Consider the following 21928-nt stretch of genomic DNA (forward strand, 5'->3'; position numbering starts at 1 on the left):
CATACCACACAGTGGCTATGCAGTGAGTTTGAGATAAAACCTTATATGGGGCAGTATCGTAAGTGACAAGCATAGCAATGTACTACTGTACAGGTGGTGTGCTGTTGGGTCCAGAGGTCCTGCATCTTGTATCTAAACTGTGACTTCCTTTTGCATACAAATTTATTTATCAGTTACATATACATTGCCTCATGTGTTCTTGTTGATTATCTTCTGCTGTGTTTTCTTATCTAATTCCTGTTTTCTTGTGTTTAAGCTCCAGTAATTCAAATGAATAGTGTATCTGAATCTCTGGATTCTGTGTTTAAATGTCCTGGTTTTGCTTTCTCTATATGCTACCATGGGGGTCCAGGGCAGACCTTTGTTACCTTTCTACGCTAAAGGTACTTTGCAAAATGTTATTTTGCAGTTTTAAGCAGTCATGTTTCTCAATAACTTCACAATTAAAATAGTTTTAATTTATATGCCTTTGCTGCAGTAATGTGATTTGCAGCTCTAGATTGGTTATTAGGCCTTAGATAACTCCTATGTTTTTCTGTTTAAGTAGCATCTATCACTGTGTAGCTTCCTCAGTTGAGCCCACATGGATTAACTAATAGCCAGACAGTCTATACACAAGGACTGAAATTCCTTCTGTGCTGGCTAACTTGTTTGACTGATCTCGGTGGCCAGAAGGTATGGCAATGGACAAGTCCATCCTGGACATACTGCTGACCATGTTCTGTTGGTAAGCCTTCTGGGAGGTGATTTGAATCAGTGGGCCAGTCAGCTGTGTTGCTGTTTGGACTGGTCTTTAGGCCAAGACTCTTCAAGTACTTTTCTATACAGCCAGACTGAGGAAGAAAGAAGTTGATCCTAATGTCCTGGTTGCCTTACTGTGTATCTAGCCTTACAAACTAAAGTCAAAAGCTTCTGCAGTGTGATGCAGAGGTTATTCAGTGCTTGTCTAATAAAATCCTTATTATGGTTTTGAATGATTGACTGTTAACGATCACAGATTACACATTGCTGCTGGGTGGCGTTATCTCAATTTTTAGGGATTATTTTTCCTTTGTTCTTTCATAGTAGCATTGTTGATTCCTTCAAAAATGGGTTGTGGTATTGGAATCTTAAAATGAGATTTTTTTTTTTTGGTAAGCTTTTTTGAAACATTGCGGTAAAACTGTACCCATCTGCTTGGAAATGGGCTCATAATAGAAAAGTAGTTTTCATCTCAGGAAAAGAGGTGTTTGTGTGCCAGAAATAAGGTGCATATTATATGTTAATTGTCATGAAAGAAGAGCAAGTTAGAGCTACACTGTCATTCATCTGTTTCCAAAAAAACTGTGTATGTATATATATTTACAAACAAATAAGGCAGTCAAAGAAAGCATTCAGAAGTTGGGATGTTCAGAGCTAAGACTGGCCATGCAGCATCCTCTGGCAAGTGTGCAGTGTGAAACGCTAATTGTTCCCTCTTCCCCCTTTTTCTATAGGACTCAGTGTTAGTGGATCATGCTCAGTCAGTGAGGAATCACTGTATATGCTATTAAAATAGTATATAATCTGAGGTCTGGTGTTTATTTGCAAAATACTAAAAGAGGTGATCTGGAGACAGAATTATCTTTTCCAAAATTTATCTGACCTTCATCTTTCCATTAAAATAAATACTGTTATTAATTAATCGGATACTACTGTGAACACCTACAGGTCAGTTCTAAGGAGAATTAGCTTCCTGGATGGTATCTGTAGTTTCCCACCTAGATTACCCGAGGCAGGTGCATAAGATGTTGGAGATCACTTTGTGGGCAGTTTTAAAACTGTTGGTAGCCACGTAATATTAAAATGCTTAGCATCACATAATTCACTAACTTTCTGTATTTAAAGTGTGCTTCTTGGAAAAAGCTTACAAAATACTGCTTCAGTTCTAATGGCTGTACTTGCTGGGTTTCACTATGTTTATATTTGCTACTGATCTTTTTCTGCAGTTGGGTCACCACTAAAAGCTGAGGGAGGCTATATTATGTTGAGAGGGGGATAGAATTTTCATGCTTTTTCTATCTGTACAGACTGTCTAGCTGCATATTCCACAGATGTCATTTCATTCCCCACCTTCCCCCAAGCTTCAGAAAGCAAAATTGGGGAGATTTTTAGGACAATGGCAGGAGTTGCATCTGTGGCTTGAAGTCAGTTACTCATTTTCAAAGAAAAGATTGTTAGAATTAGTTAATGTAAGCAGTAGCTGTTTTCCCCTCTTGTATATAGTTTTTGTTAATGCCAGTTTTAAGTTGCTGAAACAATAAAATGGTTATGTAAAAACAGAATGTAAAGGAACTTTTACTAATGTGTTCAAGTCAGAGACAGCTGTTCAAATGAATGTTTAACATAAATGAGAGGTCAGTCCTCTATTGCTACCCCATATACACCTTGCATCACGAAACACTCACAGTGTCTTATTTTTTTAGTACTAAAGGGTGGAAGTTTAACCTTACTGCCTCCCCACAGTGCTTTTTCCTCTCAAGGAACCCCATCATTGTTTGCCTTGGAGAGCTGTAAGTATCGGCTGAATTGTTAATGTCTTTCCAGATTGAGTCAACCTCTCTGCTTATAAAATTCTAATCTGGGCAATAAAATTTGTCTCAGTCTGAGGAATTAAGCCAGGTTTCATTAAGGTCAAAACAGCGTATCCTTCTTCCATATATATTTTACTTTACAATAAAAGATTATGTGTTTAAAGTTGGGGTGGATTTATTGCTGTATGTTGTGGTGAGGAATTATCGGAAAACTGCAGGTAAAAGAAAGGTCACCCTGTTGAAATTGGATGTTTATTTTAGAGGTAGTGAGGAAGGAGGTGAAGAGTATGCCATTGATTTGGAATAAGTGATGATTTTAAGTTGGAGAGGGACCTCTGGAAGTAATCTAATAGAATATCTTGTTCTAAGGAAGGTGAACTCTGTAGTTTGATTAGGTTAATCAGGACCTTGTTCAGCTGAAACTTGAAATCTGAAGAGGGAGAAATACAACGGTTTCTGCAGCCCTGTGAACTTCTTTCTTGTATCTAACTGAACTTCCTTTGTGACAACTTGTGACTGTTGCCCATTCTTCTTTTTCTTTGCTACTCTGAGAAGTTTCTGCCTCTGTTGAGGGTACTTTGTTATCCCTCCTTTAGATTGTTTAAAAATGCATAGAAATATTCACTCTTCTTGAAAGACTTTAAAGAATTCACTCTGTCAACTTGGTACATCAGGTGCTCTAGCCCCCACTGCTGGATGTACCAGTTTGTCAGCATCTTTCATAGTAGCCTGAAACTGGGTGCAGCATTCCAGACTTGGCTTTACAAGTGCTAAATAAAGGGGAATATTTGCCTGACCCGACTTGCTGACTGTGCTTTCCTAATGCTCACCAATATATGGTGAGCCTTCCCTGCTGTGAGGGTATATTGCTGTTCAGCTTGTCTACTGGAGCTGCCCCAGCACCTTTCCTGCAGTTGTGCTACCTGCTTCATTGATCCTCAGCTCCTACTATTCATGGCATGGTGTTCTTCTGTCCTAGGTGTGGGACTTACAGGTTTGCTGCAAACATAGTTTCTCCAGCTCATTGAGGTCCCTGTGAGTGGTTAGCTCTGCCTTTTGGTGTGTTGACAGCTTCCCCTCTGTTTCATATCATCCACGAACATGGTGGGGATGTGTTCTAGCTCAGGTTCTTGATGAAGATGTCAGGAGTATTCACCCTAGTATCAGCCATCTAGGCATATCACTTATAACTGGCTCTTGGTTACATTTTGAACCACTGTTGAGCCAGCTGTTCTTCCACATCTTCTCCGTGAGTCCTCAGATTTGGCTAAAAAGATATTATTTGAGACTGTCAATAGCCTTGGTAAAGTCAAACTAAATTATGTCCTTGGCTTTCTCTTTATCGTCACAGGAAAGTGGCCAGGTTAATTTGGCATGATTTCCTTCTGGTCACCTTGTGCTGGCTGTTTCCAATCACCTTTTTACCCTTTGTGCGTCTAGAAATCAGCTTCTGAGAGGATTTTCCCCGTAATATCCTGGGGACTGAGGATAAGCTAGCCAGCCTGTAGTTCCTTGGATTATTCTTCTTGCCTTTTCTGAAGATGTTGTCATAACGGACATCCCCTGATTGCTGTAACTTTTGAAAGTTGGTAAGAAGTAGCCTTGGGTTCGCATTAGCCAGCTCCTTGGCACCTTTAGATATGTCTCGTCTGCTCCCATGGATTTGCATTTGTCCAATCTACCAGAGTAACTCCCAATCTATTTCACTTTGCTACTAGGCAGAGACAGCTGAGAGCCAGAGAAACCCTACTACAGATGGATGCAAAGAAGATGCTTAGGAGATTTCTGCATTGTCTGTCAACAGGTGGACCGCCCCATTTAGCAGCAGGCTAACATTTTTCTTGTAGTTTTTTTCCTTTCTTTCCTTTTTTTCTACATGTAGGCCAGTACAAGCTCTTTTTGCTGTCCTCTGTATTGCTGTCCAGTTTCAAATCCACCATGGCCTTGGCCTTCCTTATTCTGCCCCTTAGTATCCAGGCAGTACTTCTTTATTTGTCTTTAGTAAACTGTTCCTGTTATATGCTTCAGTTTTTTGCACTTTATCTCTGCCAGGAGTTCCTAGTTAATTCAAGATGACCTCCTGCTGGTTTTGCTTGTTATCTTGCATGTCAGAAAGGACTGTTTTCATACTTTGAGGAGGTTGCCCTTGATACTCAACCAGCTCTTCAAGGCTCCATTGCCCTTTTGGGGAGCATGCCCTGGAATCCCACTTACTAGGTTCTTTAACAAGCAGAGGTTTGCTGTCTGGAAATCTGGTTCTGCTGCTTGCTTTTGTCGTTTCCCTCTGTAACTTAACCTCCACCATTTCATAGTTACTTGCCAAGGCTGCCTCTGCCATCCCTGGCAAGTTCTTACTCTACTCATGAGTATCTGGTCTAGTGGAACATCTCCTGTAGTGGGCCTGTGCAGCACCTGCAGTAAAACTTATTACTGCTCCTGTTTTTTGTACCTTGCCATATTGCCCTCCCAACAGGTATCGAGGTGGCTGACACCCCACCTCCCACCCCCCATAAACAGTGGCCTATGATCAGAGGCTTCTTCCAGTGCTGATGACTTCACCTACATCACCTTTTTGACTGGGTGGTTTGCAGCAGATGGCATCCATCTTTTAGGCTGCCCTTCTGGTTTTGATTTATAAACTCTCAGCAAGTTTAAGGGTTCCATAGCAGAGCTGCATGTTCATGTGCAGCTCACCCCTACCCACCTCTCCTCCTTGTTGTGAGGAGCCTGCACCCATGTCTCACAGTGTGTTAGTTGTGTGAGCTATCCCATTGAGCCTCTAATTCAAGTGACATCATCGTTCTGCAGTTGTGCACGTGCTGGCAGCCTTTCCTGTTTGCATCACAGGCTGTATACTTCTGTAGACAGGGTTTCAGGTGTACCCATCTGTCCTACTTTCTCCAAAAGCAAGGGAGAAAACTTCCTCTGGAACCCTCTCCAAGCTTCCCTGTTCTCTGTTTCTCCACTTAAATGAGGGCTTTGGTTTCTGTTCCCTGGGGAACCTAGTTTAAAGTTCTTTTCACTAGGTTAGCAAGCCTGTTGGCAAAGATACTCTTGACCTCCTTTGTCAGGTAGATCCTGTTTCTCTCTAGGAGTCCTCATTCCTCTGAGGATCCTGTGTTCATAAAAATACTAATACTTCGCTGCTGTTAGCAGGCCTGCTGGAAGGTGGTGATCTGAAGGTGTATCTGCTTTTGCTTGAGGCTTTTCCCCTTGTTTGGCAGGATCAAGGGCAATATCATGCTGACCCTTGTTCACTTAATACAGGTTATTCAGGATCTCCCCTGGAGATGCTGTCAGGGTCAATGGGGGTGGTGTGAATAGGTGTGTAGTTTGTGAGCCAAATGATCTGTGTGCAAATGTGTTTTATATAATGGTGAAGCTGTTTTTAAACAGCGACAACGCAAGTAAGTGCTTCCTGTTTGAAAGGCACGTGGCTGTGCTGTTTTAACTGACCTGTGGTTAGGACTTCCACTGAGCCTCTTGACCTTATTCACAGTGCTTTGTCAGAAAAGGACTTTGAAGAACCAAAGTAACTAAATCTGTGCTGATCACAACTGTGTAGACGTGACAAATCCATGTTGCTGTGCTACTTAATCATAGTCAAAATCTTTTTTTCTCATGTTATTTGTACTTAGTACAGTGCTGGAGAGGCTCTGTACTGTTCTGCATTACTTCCAAAGTTGTGCTCAACATCTCGTTAGCCACTTCAGTAATTCATAGATGTTGTATAGTAAGTTGGAACTTGGTAGTAAAGAATAAGGGCTAAGGAATCAGACTTCCATATGCTAATCAGTTCTTGATCTCCCTGTGTGTACTTACTAGTACTAGCTGATGTTGAGCATGTGACCGTGGGAGGTGCCTGAGATTTCCTTGAAGTTTTCCATATGAGCTGCTAGATATGTTTTAGATAATTTTATGTTGCTGCTGACTGTAGTAATTTTCAAACTACAGACACAGGATTCAGATTTGTTAGCGCTATCTTGAATTATCCAGTATGAAAATGCTAATTTGAGAAGAGAAAATGGGGTCTGTTGCATATTATATTCAAGAAACATTACAAAATTTAATGTTACTGGGATGACATAGTACAAACCACAAAGCTGATAATCACCTGATTCTAACTGATAATCACCTGTGCAGTGAAGGGTCATTCAATAAACATAACAGGGCTTATTGCAGCATATTTTCCATATGATTGTATGTGTGCAGCATGACTTGAGCTCAGTAAGAATGATGCTGCCTCACTTCCTTCACATGATCCTATGCTTAAGTTGTTATACTTGAGTAAAACTGGTAATTCTCCTATGGTAGTGAGTTCTTATTCCAGTCATTATCGTAATATTTAGGTGTCTCCTTAGTTATATAATAGGAGGAAGAAGGGATTATCCCCATTAGTTTGGGACAATTATTGAAAGTCTTAGACCAAACCTTGCTGTCATGAGTGAGGTACCAAATAATGATATCTAAATTACTTAAGATATAAGCTGTGATTTTTGTTTGAAGAAGTCCTCACACAGAGCATATAGATCTGCTTAAAAAAAAAAAAGAGTCTGAAATGCGATTGCTGTGAAAGAGATGTTCAAGGAAAGTGGCCTCAAGAGAGTGCAGTCTTACTGAAGTCTGGAGCAGACAGTGGGAACCAGAATTTAATGTTGACTTCAGGCTAGAGCTGCAACTGTAACAACAACTTTTCTCTCTGAAGCTTTTTGCCTTAATTCATAAGTTATACTTCAAATATTAAAAGCGGGAAGGGTATTGTAGTAACTGTCATTTATTCTCCCCTGCTCATTTGTTCATCTCTCCATCCTTGTCATCACGTAAATGAAGAATAGAAGTATGTGAATATGCTAAGATCGATGATGTTCCAGCTTCATAGCTTCTGCTGGAAGAATGTTTATACCATGGTGCCTTTATTTGCCATGAGAGTGGATTTACCCAGTGTACTTGACCTAATCAGACTGTTTAGATGCAGTAATGTGATACTTCCTGGAAGCATCGGGCTCATTGTGCATGTATTACTTGGTGTAAAAAGAGCAGCTGGGAATGGACTTAAGCAGTTAAAGCAATTCAGCTGACCCAGACCCCTTCAGAGGGGCCCTCAGGAAGGAGAATGCCTGTGAGCAGAGAACCTGTAGATGAGTTGTCCCAACAGCTGCATGGATTAGGTAGTGTGTGATAGACTGCATAAATGCATCCTTAAGTCTCCCTTGTGCATAGTATTGATAGCCAGTTAGATGTAAATATGTGGATTGGCTGGTATCCTAATAGATGTGGAACACCTGAATTTGCTGTGATCTGCTTTGCTCCAAATTTCCATTTTAAGGACTGGCTTCCTGGCTAATGTTTTAATGTAGGTTTTATCATTCACATTCATTTTAATATTTAGCTTGCATGTGGTTTTGATGATGAAGGATTTGAAGCTGCTTCATGGTTGACTCATATTTAGAGGGTAGCACCAACCCATCAAAGAGACATAGCATACAGAATTAGAACTAAACAAAGATACCAAGCAGATAAATGTTCCATAGGATTTTAAATTAGGATCTTGACACAACTAGCAATTGGAAACAAAGCAGAAAGATAATGTCTGTGAAGTTATACTAAGATGCAAGGTATAGAGCATGCTGTGCTGATGTAAGAATGGTGCTGTATGTTTCAAAGCTCGAAATAACATAAACCAACCATTTTAACAGGAAGCACAGTACCCATATGGTTTGATCAGGAGTAGTACGGTGTAAGAACCATACAGCCAGACCAGGATAGCAACGCTGACTGTAACATATTCCTGGTATTAAAATAGTAAATACTTTTGGTTGTTCTGTGTGGTAGTTACCAATGGCATTATTTGTATGATGACATTTAATTGCTGTTAGAAATGGAGTACTGGATATTAAATAGATTAATTCTTGTGCTATGACCTACAATAATTAAGTTGTGTGCTATGGCAAGGCATACCATGGGCTGATTCTGTACTTAGCTGTTTCCTTAAGTTGAAAGTCACTTGCAAGGGCATAGTCACTACACTAAATACATGGAGGAGAGCCTGTGATTTAGGGTAAAGAAGGGAAGGAGACAGTTAAGAAGCATTCTGATGTGGATTTTAAGAGTTTATTTGTGGTTTTGTAAGATTTTTGTGAATAAATAAACAATGGGAGGAGCTTTGGATCTGTTTTTGTATGCTTTGGTCCCCTGTTGCTTGCAACAACCAGTAGACTCAAAAAAATGTATCTGCCTCCACCTATTTCCCCAGATTGCATCAGGTTTATATTAGTTTGTGCCAGCTAATCTCTATATGATGTAAAGAAGACCTATACACTGTGTTTTGCTGTGCTTTAAAAAATAATATTAGTGTATTTTTATGTATTTCCTAACAAAACAACTTTTTCTTGTATATATGAAGACATAAACTGTTGATGCATTTAGATAATCTGTCTTTAGGAATATGTGTTGCATTTGGAGTGAGAATAATGTTGATAACATACTCGTGTTTTTAGTTGTTGCTAAACAACGTTTATACTAAATCAAGGACTTCTTGGTTTCTTGGGCCCTGCCAGCAAAAAGGCTGGAGTGGCATAAGAAATCAGGAGGGGATGCAGCCAGGGCAGCTGACCCAAACTAGCCCAAGTGTTATTCCATACCACAGAATGTCATGCCAAGTATATAAATTGGGGGGTGTTGGTCGGGGCCAGGTTGATTGCTGCTGGGGGACTGGCTGGGCATTGGTCAGCAGGTGGTGAGCAGTTGTATTGTGCATCACTTCATTTTTTTTTTTTTTTTTTTTTAATTTTTTCCCCCTTCCCTTTGGATTTTATTCCTTTCGCCTTCCCTCTCCTTTTCATTCTTCTTCTTCTTGTTATTCGTATATATTTATTTCAAATATTCAATTGTTCTTATCTCAACTCTTGAGTTTTACTACTTTTTCTGATTCTTTTCCCCACCCTGCTGGGGGGCAGGGGGGGAGTGAATATGCGAGCGGCTGCATGGTACTTAGTTGCTGGCTGGGGTTAAACCATGACAGATGGATTTGGCAAAGTTCTGGCAGAAAGTGTTACACTCAGCCTGTCATAATCCATCCACGATACGGTATTTGTTAATAGTCAGAGCTTAAATTGCTTGTAGTGTGAGTCTTCAGATAATCACAGTTCTAGTGTACTTAACAAAATTATTAGATCATGTAATGAGGATTGTCTTTTCTCCAGATACCCTTCTGACCATACTTCAGTTTATCTTACAGTTGATTTAAGTCCCTTCTTGCTTGACTCCAGGTCAGGTAGATGGCTTTACTCCCTCGGTCCAATGCCAGGAAAGCTGTCTTGTTTGAGCTGTGTATTACTGGGTTTTCAGTTCTTCTGGCACAAAATTCTTTGAAGTCAGCATAAAGTAGCACAAACAAAGGCTTTAAGCAGTGTGCTACTGAATAGAAATGCTGAAAGATCTCGGAGATAAATGGCAGGCAAGGAATGCATAATGCGCAGCAGAGGCGGTAACTGCTTGCGATGGAGCATGGAGCTAATGCCACCATCAATTTCATCCTCTGCTGGCATAGGGAAAGGTGTATAAAAGTCATGGGGGCTCTTTAGGTATAGCAACACATGTACTTGGGAAAGCAATGCCAATTTGAGCAGCTCTTACTCTGCTACATCCTTGTTGACTATGCCATGAATTGAACTGGGGAACTGATTTGTTGGCAAAATAATTTGGCAGACAGGTTTATTTTTAACTAGGGTCAGTTACAGTTGTTCAGTGGAAGGGCTGACACACAGTGGGAATTACTGCTGTAGGTTGTACTGAGAGGAGGGACTGGAGATTGGCACTGCTGTTTAAATAAATGTACGCGTAACTGTGCCCTTGGGCTCCACGCCCAGGTTTTATGAGACTGGATAGAAGCTGGAATAGGGAAGTAGTTCTGTTTGTTAAATAATTAAAACTTGTTATGAGCAACTTGAGTGGATATAATCTTGCTGACTAATAATTTTTTCCTTTCTGTTGAGTCATTCTGTTGGCTCAGAGTGATTATGAGTGGGTTTTTTGTTTCTTGTGGGCTTTTGGTGGTGGGTTTTTTTTGGAGGGAGGTGCAGATGTGTACCAACACTTTCAAAACCGAAGCTGGAAGAAATTGCTATGGCGTAATTTAATTTCTGTATAGGACTGGTAGAGAAAGAGGGGGAAAATGCAACCCAGTGTTGCAGCCAAATTGGAGTACTCATTTTGACTTTTGTGGTTTCTTATATTTCTAAGAATGCGTCAAGTTCATTTGCTTAGTTCTTACTGTACTGTAATTGAACAGATTCATTTCAGATTTCAGTTACATTAATAGTTTGTTTGTATTTCCTTGAGAAATTGCATCACATGGAATGAAGTGTGTGTGTGCGCTTGCTTTTATTCTAGAATAGATGTTGATGCAAATCTGAGAAGTGTTTTCAGGGGTTTAGTACCTGCAATTCACTCTTACTGTTTCTCAGATAACGCTTGTTCAGGAGCTTAAGTGTTCCTATTATGTTGATCTAAAGCAATGAAGATAAACCACTGTGCTAACTGATGACTTACTCAGTAGTCCATGTAGTTTATGAAGCAGATACATATTTTTTTTTTTCCTACTGTATTTGGTAATGAAATATCTGTCAGCTTGTTGCCAGTTTATACTTGCAACTTATTGTATCATTTGTGATAGTATATAAATTCTACAAAATATTGAAGTAGTAAATAAGAGAAACATTTTGGACTGTTCAGTCTACACCAACTTATTATTTATAGTAGGTGTTTAATAATTGATTTTTTTAATTTATTTTTTTTTTAAGCTTTAAAGCTGGAGTTTGTCTGGTCTGCTTAAAAATAATAAAAAAAAGGCAAGCAAAGAATTCTTAGTGTTTCTTTGTGATGCTTTTACAGAGTTCAGTAAATACCCCTATTGTGATTGATTTTTTTTTTCTTTTTTTTTTTTTTTTCTTCTTACTCTTCAAATTTTCAGGTTGTATTCAGTTACTGGACTAGTTTGAGAGTACCTTCCTCTTCATTGTGACTGAAAAATAAACAGCAAACATGATATGAAAAAAAGCTGGGTATAACTGTGCAAAATGTATTGTTGACTTTAGGAACTCTAAAGTTCTAAAGAGCCTCAACTCTTCTACCTTAATTCACAGAACTAACTGAAGGCCATGCTATTATTGAAGAATATAAAGAAAGTTTTTAAAAATTCAGCATGGTCATAGATGATAATATACACTTGTAAACATTATGTAAGTGAATGTTTTTTTTAGAGACAAGAAGGTATTAACAGGCTGCAACTACTTTAAAAGTTGCAGGCTGACATGTGGCACTATCTTCACATAGTGGTAGTTGTGATATAGTCAGTGTCAGCAATATTAAGATTTGTTAGTTGTACAAATTTATCGCATGATAGGAACATGATATGTTATAGCATAGCTCATGTGGATTCTTTATGCTTAATATTAAGAACTAACAGGAAACCTTTGCACAGACAGCAAACTAATCAACATTTACAGATATTTTTAAAAAATACAGTATTTGTGGCTGAAATTGAAGAGCTATATATTCAATCTGATTTTTTTTTCCGATGCGGATATCATCTGGCAGTTTTTGAGTTATGCAGGTAATTTAGAAAAATCCCAGAAGTTCAGTGAGCATTCATTCTCTGCATCAGTTGGCAACAAGAAGAACGGTGTAAGAAAAAGCCTGTAGCATCTGGTTGGTATCCATTCTCAGTCATCTCTGTAATTGTCTACCGTTAAAGGAACAAGTGATTATAGTTATTGGAACTTTCCAGCATGAGAGTACCCTGACATCTTAGTTGTCCTTTTTCAGGGCTGAGTAAGGTTTTGGGAAGGTCATCGGGGCATATCTGTATGGGTGTGGTTCTACAGCTTCGTGTCAGTATGGAGCACAGGCAGAGTGAGAAATACTTTTTTTAAAATATCAACATTTACTTACGTTCCATATAAAATGAAGGCACTAGCCTTAAAAGGAATGGCTTATTTGACAGTCTCCAGTAAAATTCTGTAAACTAGTTGGGAACTATTTGGGTGTTCGTATTTCTGCATGCTATGTTATTTCCCTACAGATAGTAAGTAGCAAGCTATCCCTAAGAAATAAATTTTTCAAAAGCTTTGCGAATAAAGAATTATTTGTTTTGTTTTCTGTACATCTATATCCCTTGCTCTTTGTTTGGGTTTGTGGTTTTTTGTTGTGTTGTTGTCGGGTTTTTTTGTGTGTTTGGTTTGTTTTCGGTTTTGTGTTTTTGTTTGGCTGTGGGTTGTTGTGTCCGTCCCTGTAGGTGTCATCCGTCCCGTCCCCTCCGCCCCTTATCCCCCAAGATGCTTTTATTTCATTCTCTCTAATTTGTAGATTGCTGGCAATGAGAAACTAATAGTGGTGCAGTTAGGAACAGCAATAGGTGGACAAAAGCATGATACTACTAATTGTAGATTTAGCAGAGGCGTTCTATGTAGGAATTTGAGAAATAAAGAAAATGTGGCATTCCTTTCATCTATTTCCAAATGTAGGACTGTGCTAGTTTGTTGGGCAAACTGCGTAAAGTACTTAAGGGCATAGAAGTTTGAGGAATAGCTGTAGCCTTCTACAGTAGAGAAATTATTATGTCTTTTTCCAGGGAAATATTCTTGTGTGTGCCACCTAGTCCAGTGGTGATCACCATTATCTTTGTCAAAACAAAGGTAATGCATAATTTAAGAACTAGTATGTATGATTTTAGTTATAAATACATTAGTTGTATGTTGTAGAAACTATGCAACTGTCTTTATGAAGGGTGTCAACATGTAAAGAGGAGTAAGTTGTGATTAGCAGGCAAGAGAATATTGCATATTCTGCCATCTGATCTGCATCAGTCAGCCCCTTCTCTAGTTTTGTAGCTCAGTTGCTCTAATTGGACTCTAGATGTGTAAAAAAAATCTAGCGATATGGATCAAGTTAGTAGATAGAGTTTTAAATTGTAAATGCTATTGGGCATATTCCTATGTTAAAATACCTAAGGTACATTGTTTTATTTGTTTCATAATAATCATTATGAAATGATCATGTTTTGAACAGTTCAAATACATAGACTCTGTATATACCTGAAAATGGTTTTGTGTTTTCTTGCAGCTAACAGAAGATGAAATTGCAACTATTCTGAAATCTACTCTTAAAGGACTTGAATACTTGCACTTTATGAGGAAAATACATAGAGATATAAAGGCTGGAAACATCCTTCTTAACACTGAGGGACATGCAAAATTAGCTGATTTTGGCGTGGCTGGCCAGTTAACAGTAAGTACATGTGGAAAAATCATTTAAAAGGCTTTAGTGCTCCTAACTATCTTCTTTTACTTTTGTCTTTCTCTTCTGCCTTGAATTTTGTATCTGAGGAGTGACTAGTGGTAGAGCTAATGTTCTTTATCGTGATGAGTATTTAATGTATTGCAAGGCTGTTTAGTTTTTTTAGTTGTCTGTTTTTATAACCCAGTGTACTTCAAGTGCCTGATAATCCTACTTTAAACCTTTGTTTGAGGTTTATGGTTGTTGTCACCTATTTGGCCCCTGTAGGCTGATGGACTGAATGTGGTCTTAACTGGAAGTCACTACCATTTGACCTCTGGGTAGCTAGTTTTACTTTTAAATGTAGTAATAATATAAAAAGAATATGAAAATAAATATCCATGTTTTAATTGCATAAATAATATAATTACAGGATACAATGGCAAAACGTAATACTGTTATAGGGACTCCGTTTTGGATGGCTCCTGAAGTAATACAAGAGATCGGCTATAACTGTGTGGCAGACATCTGGTCCCTTGGTATCACTTCAATAGAAATGGCTGAAGGAAAGCCTCCATATGCTGATATTCATCCAATGAGGGTAAGTGTCTGTGGTGGTGTTTTCATGTTTGTTGTATTAAACAAAGAAGAAACACTCAAACTAGTACTGGAATTGTAAAACTAATTTTATGATAAGATTTTTAAGACTAAGGGTTTTTACTTGCTGTCTTGCTTTCTATTTACTGCGGTTTGCCTGTGTTTTAACACATCTGTATCAGGTTTCAGGATGCTTTTATTTCCACTTGAGAGAGAGCTAAAGCAGTACGTGCTTAATTGACTTGAAGGCAACATAGAGTGAATTCTATACTGTACCTGCATTTGAGGAGTTCCGCAACCAAGAGGGGCCACCCTCCTTTGAAAGGGAGTTTTGAAGTAAAGATGACCGAAGAAGGATTCAGAATTATCCTACGTGAGCACTGCTGATATTAATAACCCCTGGCAGTTTTTATTTATTACTGACTCTTGAAGTCTGTTACTGAGTTAGTTTTTGCAAAATAAAATGTAAATAGATTTAGTTGCTTTGTGAGAACTAGCAGTTATAAAGGCATTATTTGGAGAAGTTCGTGGGGAACAACGTTTATCTAGGAATAACTGTTGCCACTGTTAGTCATGCTTTTATTTTTTGAAATGAGCTATAGAATAGCCACACTGATTGCACTAAGCATCAATAAATACTCTGTTCTTGTCCATTTGGTATTAATACAAGGCACTTTATATTGCTAAAGGCAGATTTTTTTTTTTCAGCTTTGTGATTTGCTGAAAAAATGGCATGCGTATCAGAAAAATTTATTGAGTTTTCTTTTGCTGGTGCCTCATGTATCTGGATCTTAATATAAGGAAGCCACTGCTGTTGAAAAAGGAGGTAGTGTTTATATATGAATGCTGTAAGGTGGTGCATATATGAATTAAGTGTATTTAGTGATGTTAAGTTCTTAATTTTTGTGTGCGCTTTTTGGAGCAGAGATGTTTCCTGAAGTTTTATGGCAGTGTGAAGCTTGGTTAAAGCTAACGAGCATTTTGCAGTTAGAAACATTACATAATTTTGGAAGCAAAGCTTAGTAGTTTTCCTGCACCGTATTTTTTCTTTCTGTATAATTAACTTATTTTAAACTGCTGTTCAAACTGGAAATACTCAGATGAAAGCTGAGAACAAAATTAGTATCTCTGAAGCTTGGTTTTGGTGGGAATGTAATTTAAGATGAAATAATATTTTAAAAATATTTTTAAGGACTATTGATTACAAATTAAATACTTTTCATCATGTTGGGTTTTTTTGTTGTAGTTCTAAGGAAGATGTCTTAATTACATCTGAGTTCATTTTAACACCACGTAGTTGCACTAGCTGTTGAAAGATGAGGACTACATTATCAGAGAGGATTTTTATACACATGACAATAGCTGCTTATAAATCAAAGGTCACAGAGTTTGAAAGCTTGTGAATCTGTTTAATTCTTGTAATCAAATGAATGCTATCAAAGGCCAAAGTAATTTAACACAACAATTCTGGATTACATAGAACATGTGTTCTTGTTAATAAATTATGTTATGGTTTTTAAGGGCTTGTATGCAGTGAGTACTCTTTTGTATATTTGATACCTACGGTTTTTCTTAATTTTTATTAGTGAGTTGTTACAGTGGTTAACAAGAAATACACAGATTTAAGTTGCAATAGTTTTCCCAGTGTCATATGATATAGCTTCACAGGACTTTTGGACATATGTAGATGCTTTCCTACTTTGTTTTAGTTATGACACAGAATTGATACAGGCAAGCATGAAAGCTTGGGCAAATTTTCACTGCTTTTTCTAGATGTTGCTGGAGTTCTGTGGTATTTATGTAAGGCACAATTTTGTTACTTGGGAATGCATGTTGAAATTACCATGTGCGCTATGTTGCTGTAGGCTGGTTGGCACTGCCACAAAGGTAATGCACTGCCAGTAGGCCATTTCCTTGTCAACTGCATTTACAGCTTAATAGAAATATTACATGACTTCTTTAAACAAGTGTTTTGGCAGAGAGGAAATAGCAGATTCCATGCAAACAAGCATAGCTTCCTCTGCTTAACCACACTAGCTACTCCAACGAATTGTGCTAGTTTCAGCTGGGAAAGAATGAGAAGGGGGGGGTGTTGCAAAATGGAATTTCATGTTGGGGGGGGGGGGGGGAAAGCAGCAGGGTTTTTTTCTGTTTAAGTATTCTTATTTTAGTATATTTAACTGTGTGAAGTGTCATCAGTGCTATTTCACTTGTTTCTGTTGCAAACCTGAGTTCAACAGAACCTGCGGTTGTCATACTTGGTTTGAGGCTCAAAGGTCAGGACCATTTGCCAGCCCAGTAAGTCCAGTGCTTTATTCATGTAAAAATTATGGAATGCCTCACGTGTTCAGTGTCAGAGTCCTTCTATACTTTTGCTAATGATGAAAAGTGAGACTGCTGTATTTTCTTGTGAGTTTTCATCGAAGACAGTGCGTTTTCAAGTAGTTTTGAAGGAGCAAGACTGCAAATGGTCTCAAGGTTGCCCTAAAACATGGTGATACAGCCACTAGAAATAACAAGGAATTTGCCGAGAAGTCAAAAATCACTCAAACCTGGATAAGTTAACACATCCAGCAGGGCTAAAAGCATGCTGAATGTGGTACTCTGTGCAGCAGCCAGGGTTAATGTGTGATAACAGTGTTTGCATCTGCCTTTGATTGCTTTGCTGGGATGAGGAGTTACGAATTTGCAGTGGACCTAATTAAAGAGTGCTTCAATGTGGTTCTAGAGCAAGACTCGATCTCCTATTCTGAGGCTGCAGTGATATGTTTCAACAGCTGTGTTCCTGTGTCCCCCATTGACTGCGGCATGTATGCTGTCCTCTAGTGATAAAGCATTACGTCCTACCACTGTCTTAATTTAATTCAAACCACTAACTGCTTTGTTCAGTCTCTCCTCTTCATACAGTACTTGTCTTGATTGTTTCTGTTTGTTTCTAAATAGCTGTTTTTTTAATATATATATTTTTTTTAATCTGTAATCGAGGCATAAAGGTTGGCACTATTTTACCATAGTAGTTGTGATCTTGCTTTTTGGTAAGCACTGGTAAGATGCTCTTGAAATATCTTCTATGTTTGCTAATCAAGCCATGATCTCAGGTGGTTGTACCAAAGAGTTATTTCTGGTAGAAGATCCTTTAAGCTGCAAAGTTTTTGCCTGATCATAATCCACCTGCTGCTGATACTTGGCTGTATTAACCAGTAGATTAACAACACTTTGCCATAAAGCTAATCTTAAACCTTAAGATGGCTGTTTTTCAAGGACCTTTGTCTAGGACCATCCTTACCAAAATTTACCACGCAATGACATGATCACTTACTGTTGTGAGGCTGTGATTTATATGATCAACTTAAGGCAATTTCATTGTGGGCTGCTGGCTATAGAGGCAGCCTATCCTTAGCCAGGAGTTACTGGCCTTTCTGTCAAGCGAACACTAGCATTTTTGTGGCCTCACGTGGAGCTAGATAAAGGAACTGATGTTCTGAAAAGTTAACCTGACAGAAACTTTCTAGAACTGAGCCCCAAAAGTTGTAGGAGCCTGTGGATGGACAGGGGAAGTGTGTTGAATGGGGTTACTGCCTTTGACCACAGCCATGCACTGAACCTTGTAGACCAACTGTAAAAGTGCAACCTACATTTTATAAAACTTACTGCTCTTTGCAAGGTCAACACTTACAGACAGGTTGGTGTGCTTCAGCTAAACACTGGTAGCTCTCTTTCAAAAAAAAAAAAAAAAAAAAAAAAATCCCAAGAACAAAAAACCCCCACTGCCACTAAATAAAAAAACCCCTACCCCAAACTCTTTTCTTTCATGCTTATCAGGGAACTGCAATAATTCACGTTGCTGTGGTATGGAAGAAGCTGGTGGTAGATGTGTTTTTTTCAACACTTCACAGTATTGGCCTTTGTTTCTTTAGGGTGAGGTTTCTTGGAAATGGACATGTGGGCATCACATGTTCTGCAGTGATTTGGAGGAAGCCAATTTGAACTGCTTCCATTTGCCTTAAGTCCAATCATGATATTTATTTTTCCATGGCACTTACCCAGATTATCCATGCCTCCTGCTTAGCCTGTGTCATTTCCAGCCTGGACTAATCTGGTTGTAATAACCTTTTATTCCTGATGTATTTTATAACAATCTACCATTTCCCAGTTTTTTATTCTCAGCATATTGCATTAAAACTGGAGATAGAAGTGAGAATTATTGCTGTGTAAAACTGTAAGAACCAAGCAGGGTGTCATGTGGAGCATCGCTGTCTGATTGAGAGCAGTTTTCCAGTCATTGAGAAACTGGTTTCCTCTATGCTTTTTGTGCCAGAAGTTGAAGAGAGGGGAAAAAGAAAAACCAGTTCTGGTGATGTCAGATGTCTTTCTATGTAGTCACTCTTGCATTTCTTCCCTCCAATGGATGGAATTGTCTCATCAGTTTCTGTTGTTTTCTTTGAGTGTTCACCTATCTTATCTCAGCATTACTGCTTTTAATTTAGAGTAGGTTTATAAAAGTATATTATATGGGGGTTTTATTTTAGTGCTTTTGCTTATCTTCAGAAAAGAGTTTGAGTTAACCTGTAAAGGTCCTTTTCCTTTTAAGAACTTTCAATGAGACACTTTTTGTTAATTTGTAACGATCTTGCCTGCTGTTTCTAGATAGTGAGCTAATATTTAAAGAGACTTAAAATATGGATTTTTTGATTGTACGTTACTGTTCATTATTTTACTGCCTCTTCAAAATCTTGTGGGAGAATGACAGTGAGCTGTGGTAGGACTACCTGAGTGTGATTCCTCAGGGTGGTCATAATTCTTCAATACTTCTGTTGGGCATTCGGTGTTATGATGGTTCCCTTACAACTAAATATCCTATGTGCTTTTAAGTCATTTAACATGTCAAGATTATTTTCAAATAGTTAAGACTTAAGTCTTGAAAAAAGCATGTGAGACCCTAACTCATCCAGTTCTTTGAATGGTACGAATGCATATCATTAAAAGAACAAAAAAAGTTACGACTTCTGGATTTTCCTTTGTGTCTCATTTTGTTTTTCTTACTAAAATCCTGTCCTGAGAAATCCAGTTTTGTGTGTGTTGTCTTGCACAATGCCATAGTTATTCTAAATTTGTAAATAATAAATGATGATTTTAACGTATAATGTATGTTTACAGTGGGGACCCAAGACACTGATATGGTATGGTTGAAACAGTAGACTGGAATTGGAGATGTGCCTTGCTGCAGGCTTCCTGGAGAGCTATTGGAAGACCTTTGGACCTCTCTAGGCTTTAAATGGAGTTTCTGCACTTGTTTTAAACTGACCTCAGTGCGGGTGATGGCTATAAAGGGCTGGTAAATACCTGTAAATACCTGTTCCCATGCATTTTCATCACCCATTGTTGTTGGAATGAACATTTAGATGGCCACATGATGAGCTGGATCAGAAAATTGATCTATCTGAAAGCTAACGACATAACAAGAAGTAACTTTGTTACTGTGGTGCTTGGACTAGGTGGGGACACAAATATATGGTGAGAAACTTTAGGAGAATTGGGTGATCCCTTCTTGGGGCTCGGCCAGGTTGGTGCTGAGGTTGACTTAAAGTAATTCTAAAACCAGAGTCTCAGCTGTCCATTTGTAAATTTATTATAATTAAAACTTATACAGAAGTTTCCTTAAACAATTATTTATGTAGGTATGTTAAAGGTCATAACGCATCCAGATACCATCATGCTTGGGAGCTATAGCTGTCGGTGCAGTGCTGCCATGCTGGTTTTGCTGCTCTGGATTTTATTTACCTTTTGAAGGCAGAGGGAGTCTGAGGGGAAGGAAGGAGACTGCTCTTGCTTTTTCTTATAGACTAAGTAGTGTCTGCAGGCTGCAGAACTCCTCTGGAGATGGCACATAAAAATGCCTGTTGTGCAAAAAAACCAACACAACACCACCACACCACCCCCCCCAAAAAAAAAAAAAACCAACAAAAAACAAAACCCCAAACAAAACCACCACAAAAACAACCAAAAAACACCAACAAAACCCAAAAACCCCACAAAAAAACCCCATAACTTTTTTTGTTGCCTGTCCTACTTGTTCTTTTGGACTTTTTCTAGCTGGGCCTATCAATAAAATGAGACAGGGTTCTAGACCTTTCATGGGTAAGTGCCTGTTCCACAAAGCCTTTCTCCTTCTCCACCTCATCTGTTCTTCCATCTTTAGATGCTACTGCAATGATACAGCTGAACTTCATGGGGTAAATTTCCAGTGGCCTTCAGTTTGCATACCGCTGAAGGCAGGTGTTGCTTCACAATACATTTGCCTCTGCAGTACAATTATAGCCAGAATTTCAAACAGGTGTTATAACTTTATTCAAGAAAAAAATATGAGCACAATTAATGCCAGCCAGTATTTGTCTAACAGAAAATAAAGTATGTTCTCTATATAGATAGGGGAAAAAAAACCCCAAACCCATAAATGTCAAAGGAGTTTCTTCTCACATAAATCACCATGAGAAATGCAACTCCATATGATAATAGCATATGTAGGATTTTGACAGTGTAGTAGTATTATGCGGTTCGAACCAGTTGCACCTATACTAATACTAGTGCTGATCTGGGTATTGTATCTTTGGTAGTTTTCTTTTTTTTTGTATTAACAACTTCTGTTCAGGGTTGAACTCTTAAGGAAGTGTGACTTTATTTAAGGGTTCTTAAAAAAGAAATTTTTACATTTTCATTTAAATGTGCTGCTGCTTCTTTAAATCAGTAAGCAACCCGTCTACCTGCTCTGATCAAAATGTGAATAATTGTTATATGGTGTTTTTTGCATTAATTAAAAAAACAGATAAGACACTCCTTTCAGCAGTACAATTTACAAAAGTGTCATGCTTTTTCATTCAAGATTTTTTTTTTTTTTTTTGTCATCTTAATCTTGAGGAATGATCAATGTTTATAGTGTGTGAACAGACCTCTTCACCTGAACTGCTTCTGGTGTGGTACGTTATTGCTGAGGTACAGGCCAGCTCCTAACACTGTTCATGATTTGGCTTCTTTCAACAAGGCTTCTGGAATTGAGAGGTGATAAATATTGGGTAAATTAAAATAAATAATTGTGTACGTTTGAACTTGCACATCTGTGTGTATTCAGGTTTTTTTTTGTGAGCAAATACTTGATGTGCATACCTAAATGAGATATTCGCATAGACTTTGCTAGAACCTTAATATCTGCCTATTGGACCTACTGTTAACTAGGAGAGTTGCTCTTTCTGTGAGTTGTGTCAGTTAGTGCTTGCTGCAGTTGTAATGAGAATTGGACTTGGTTACTTATTTTGTCAGCATTCTTTATTGGGTATGTAAAAGCAAGTTTTCCATGGCTAGTTATATGTAACTTAATTTGAGAAAATATATTTATAAATTTTCTGGAATACCATTAAGGCAACTGTTGACTATTGCAGCAATGTCACTTTTAGTGTGTGAAAAGAGCTAGTTTTAAGGTATTTGGTAATTGTGTCAGTTTGACTTTAGTT

The 21928-nt window shown here is 38.3% G+C and overlaps 1 protein-coding gene across 4 annotated transcripts in view; it reads left to right on the forward strand.

The window, feature by feature from the left end:
* The window catches only part of STK3 (serine/threonine kinase 3), a 139503-nt gene that overhangs the window by 16635 nt on the left and 100940 nt on the right, over positions 1 to 21928 (forward strand). For all 4 annotated transcript variants that reach the window (XM_037379955.1, XM_037379957.1, XM_037379954.1 and 1 more), the window contains exons 5-6: positions 13674 to 13838; positions 14260 to 14427. In XM_037379955.1, coding sequence (XP_037235852.1) covers positions 13674 to 13838; positions 14260 to 14427 — 333 coding nt within the window. The remainder of the gene's footprint in view (positions 1 to 13673; positions 13839 to 14259; positions 14428 to 21928) is intronic.

This window comes from Falco rusticolus, chromosome 3 (assembly GCF_015220075.1).
Source record: "Falco rusticolus isolate bFalRus1 chromosome 3, bFalRus1.pri, whole genome shotgun sequence".
In the NCBI taxonomy this organism is placed as follows: domain Eukaryota; kingdom Metazoa; phylum Chordata; class Aves; order Falconiformes; family Falconidae; genus Falco; species Falco rusticolus.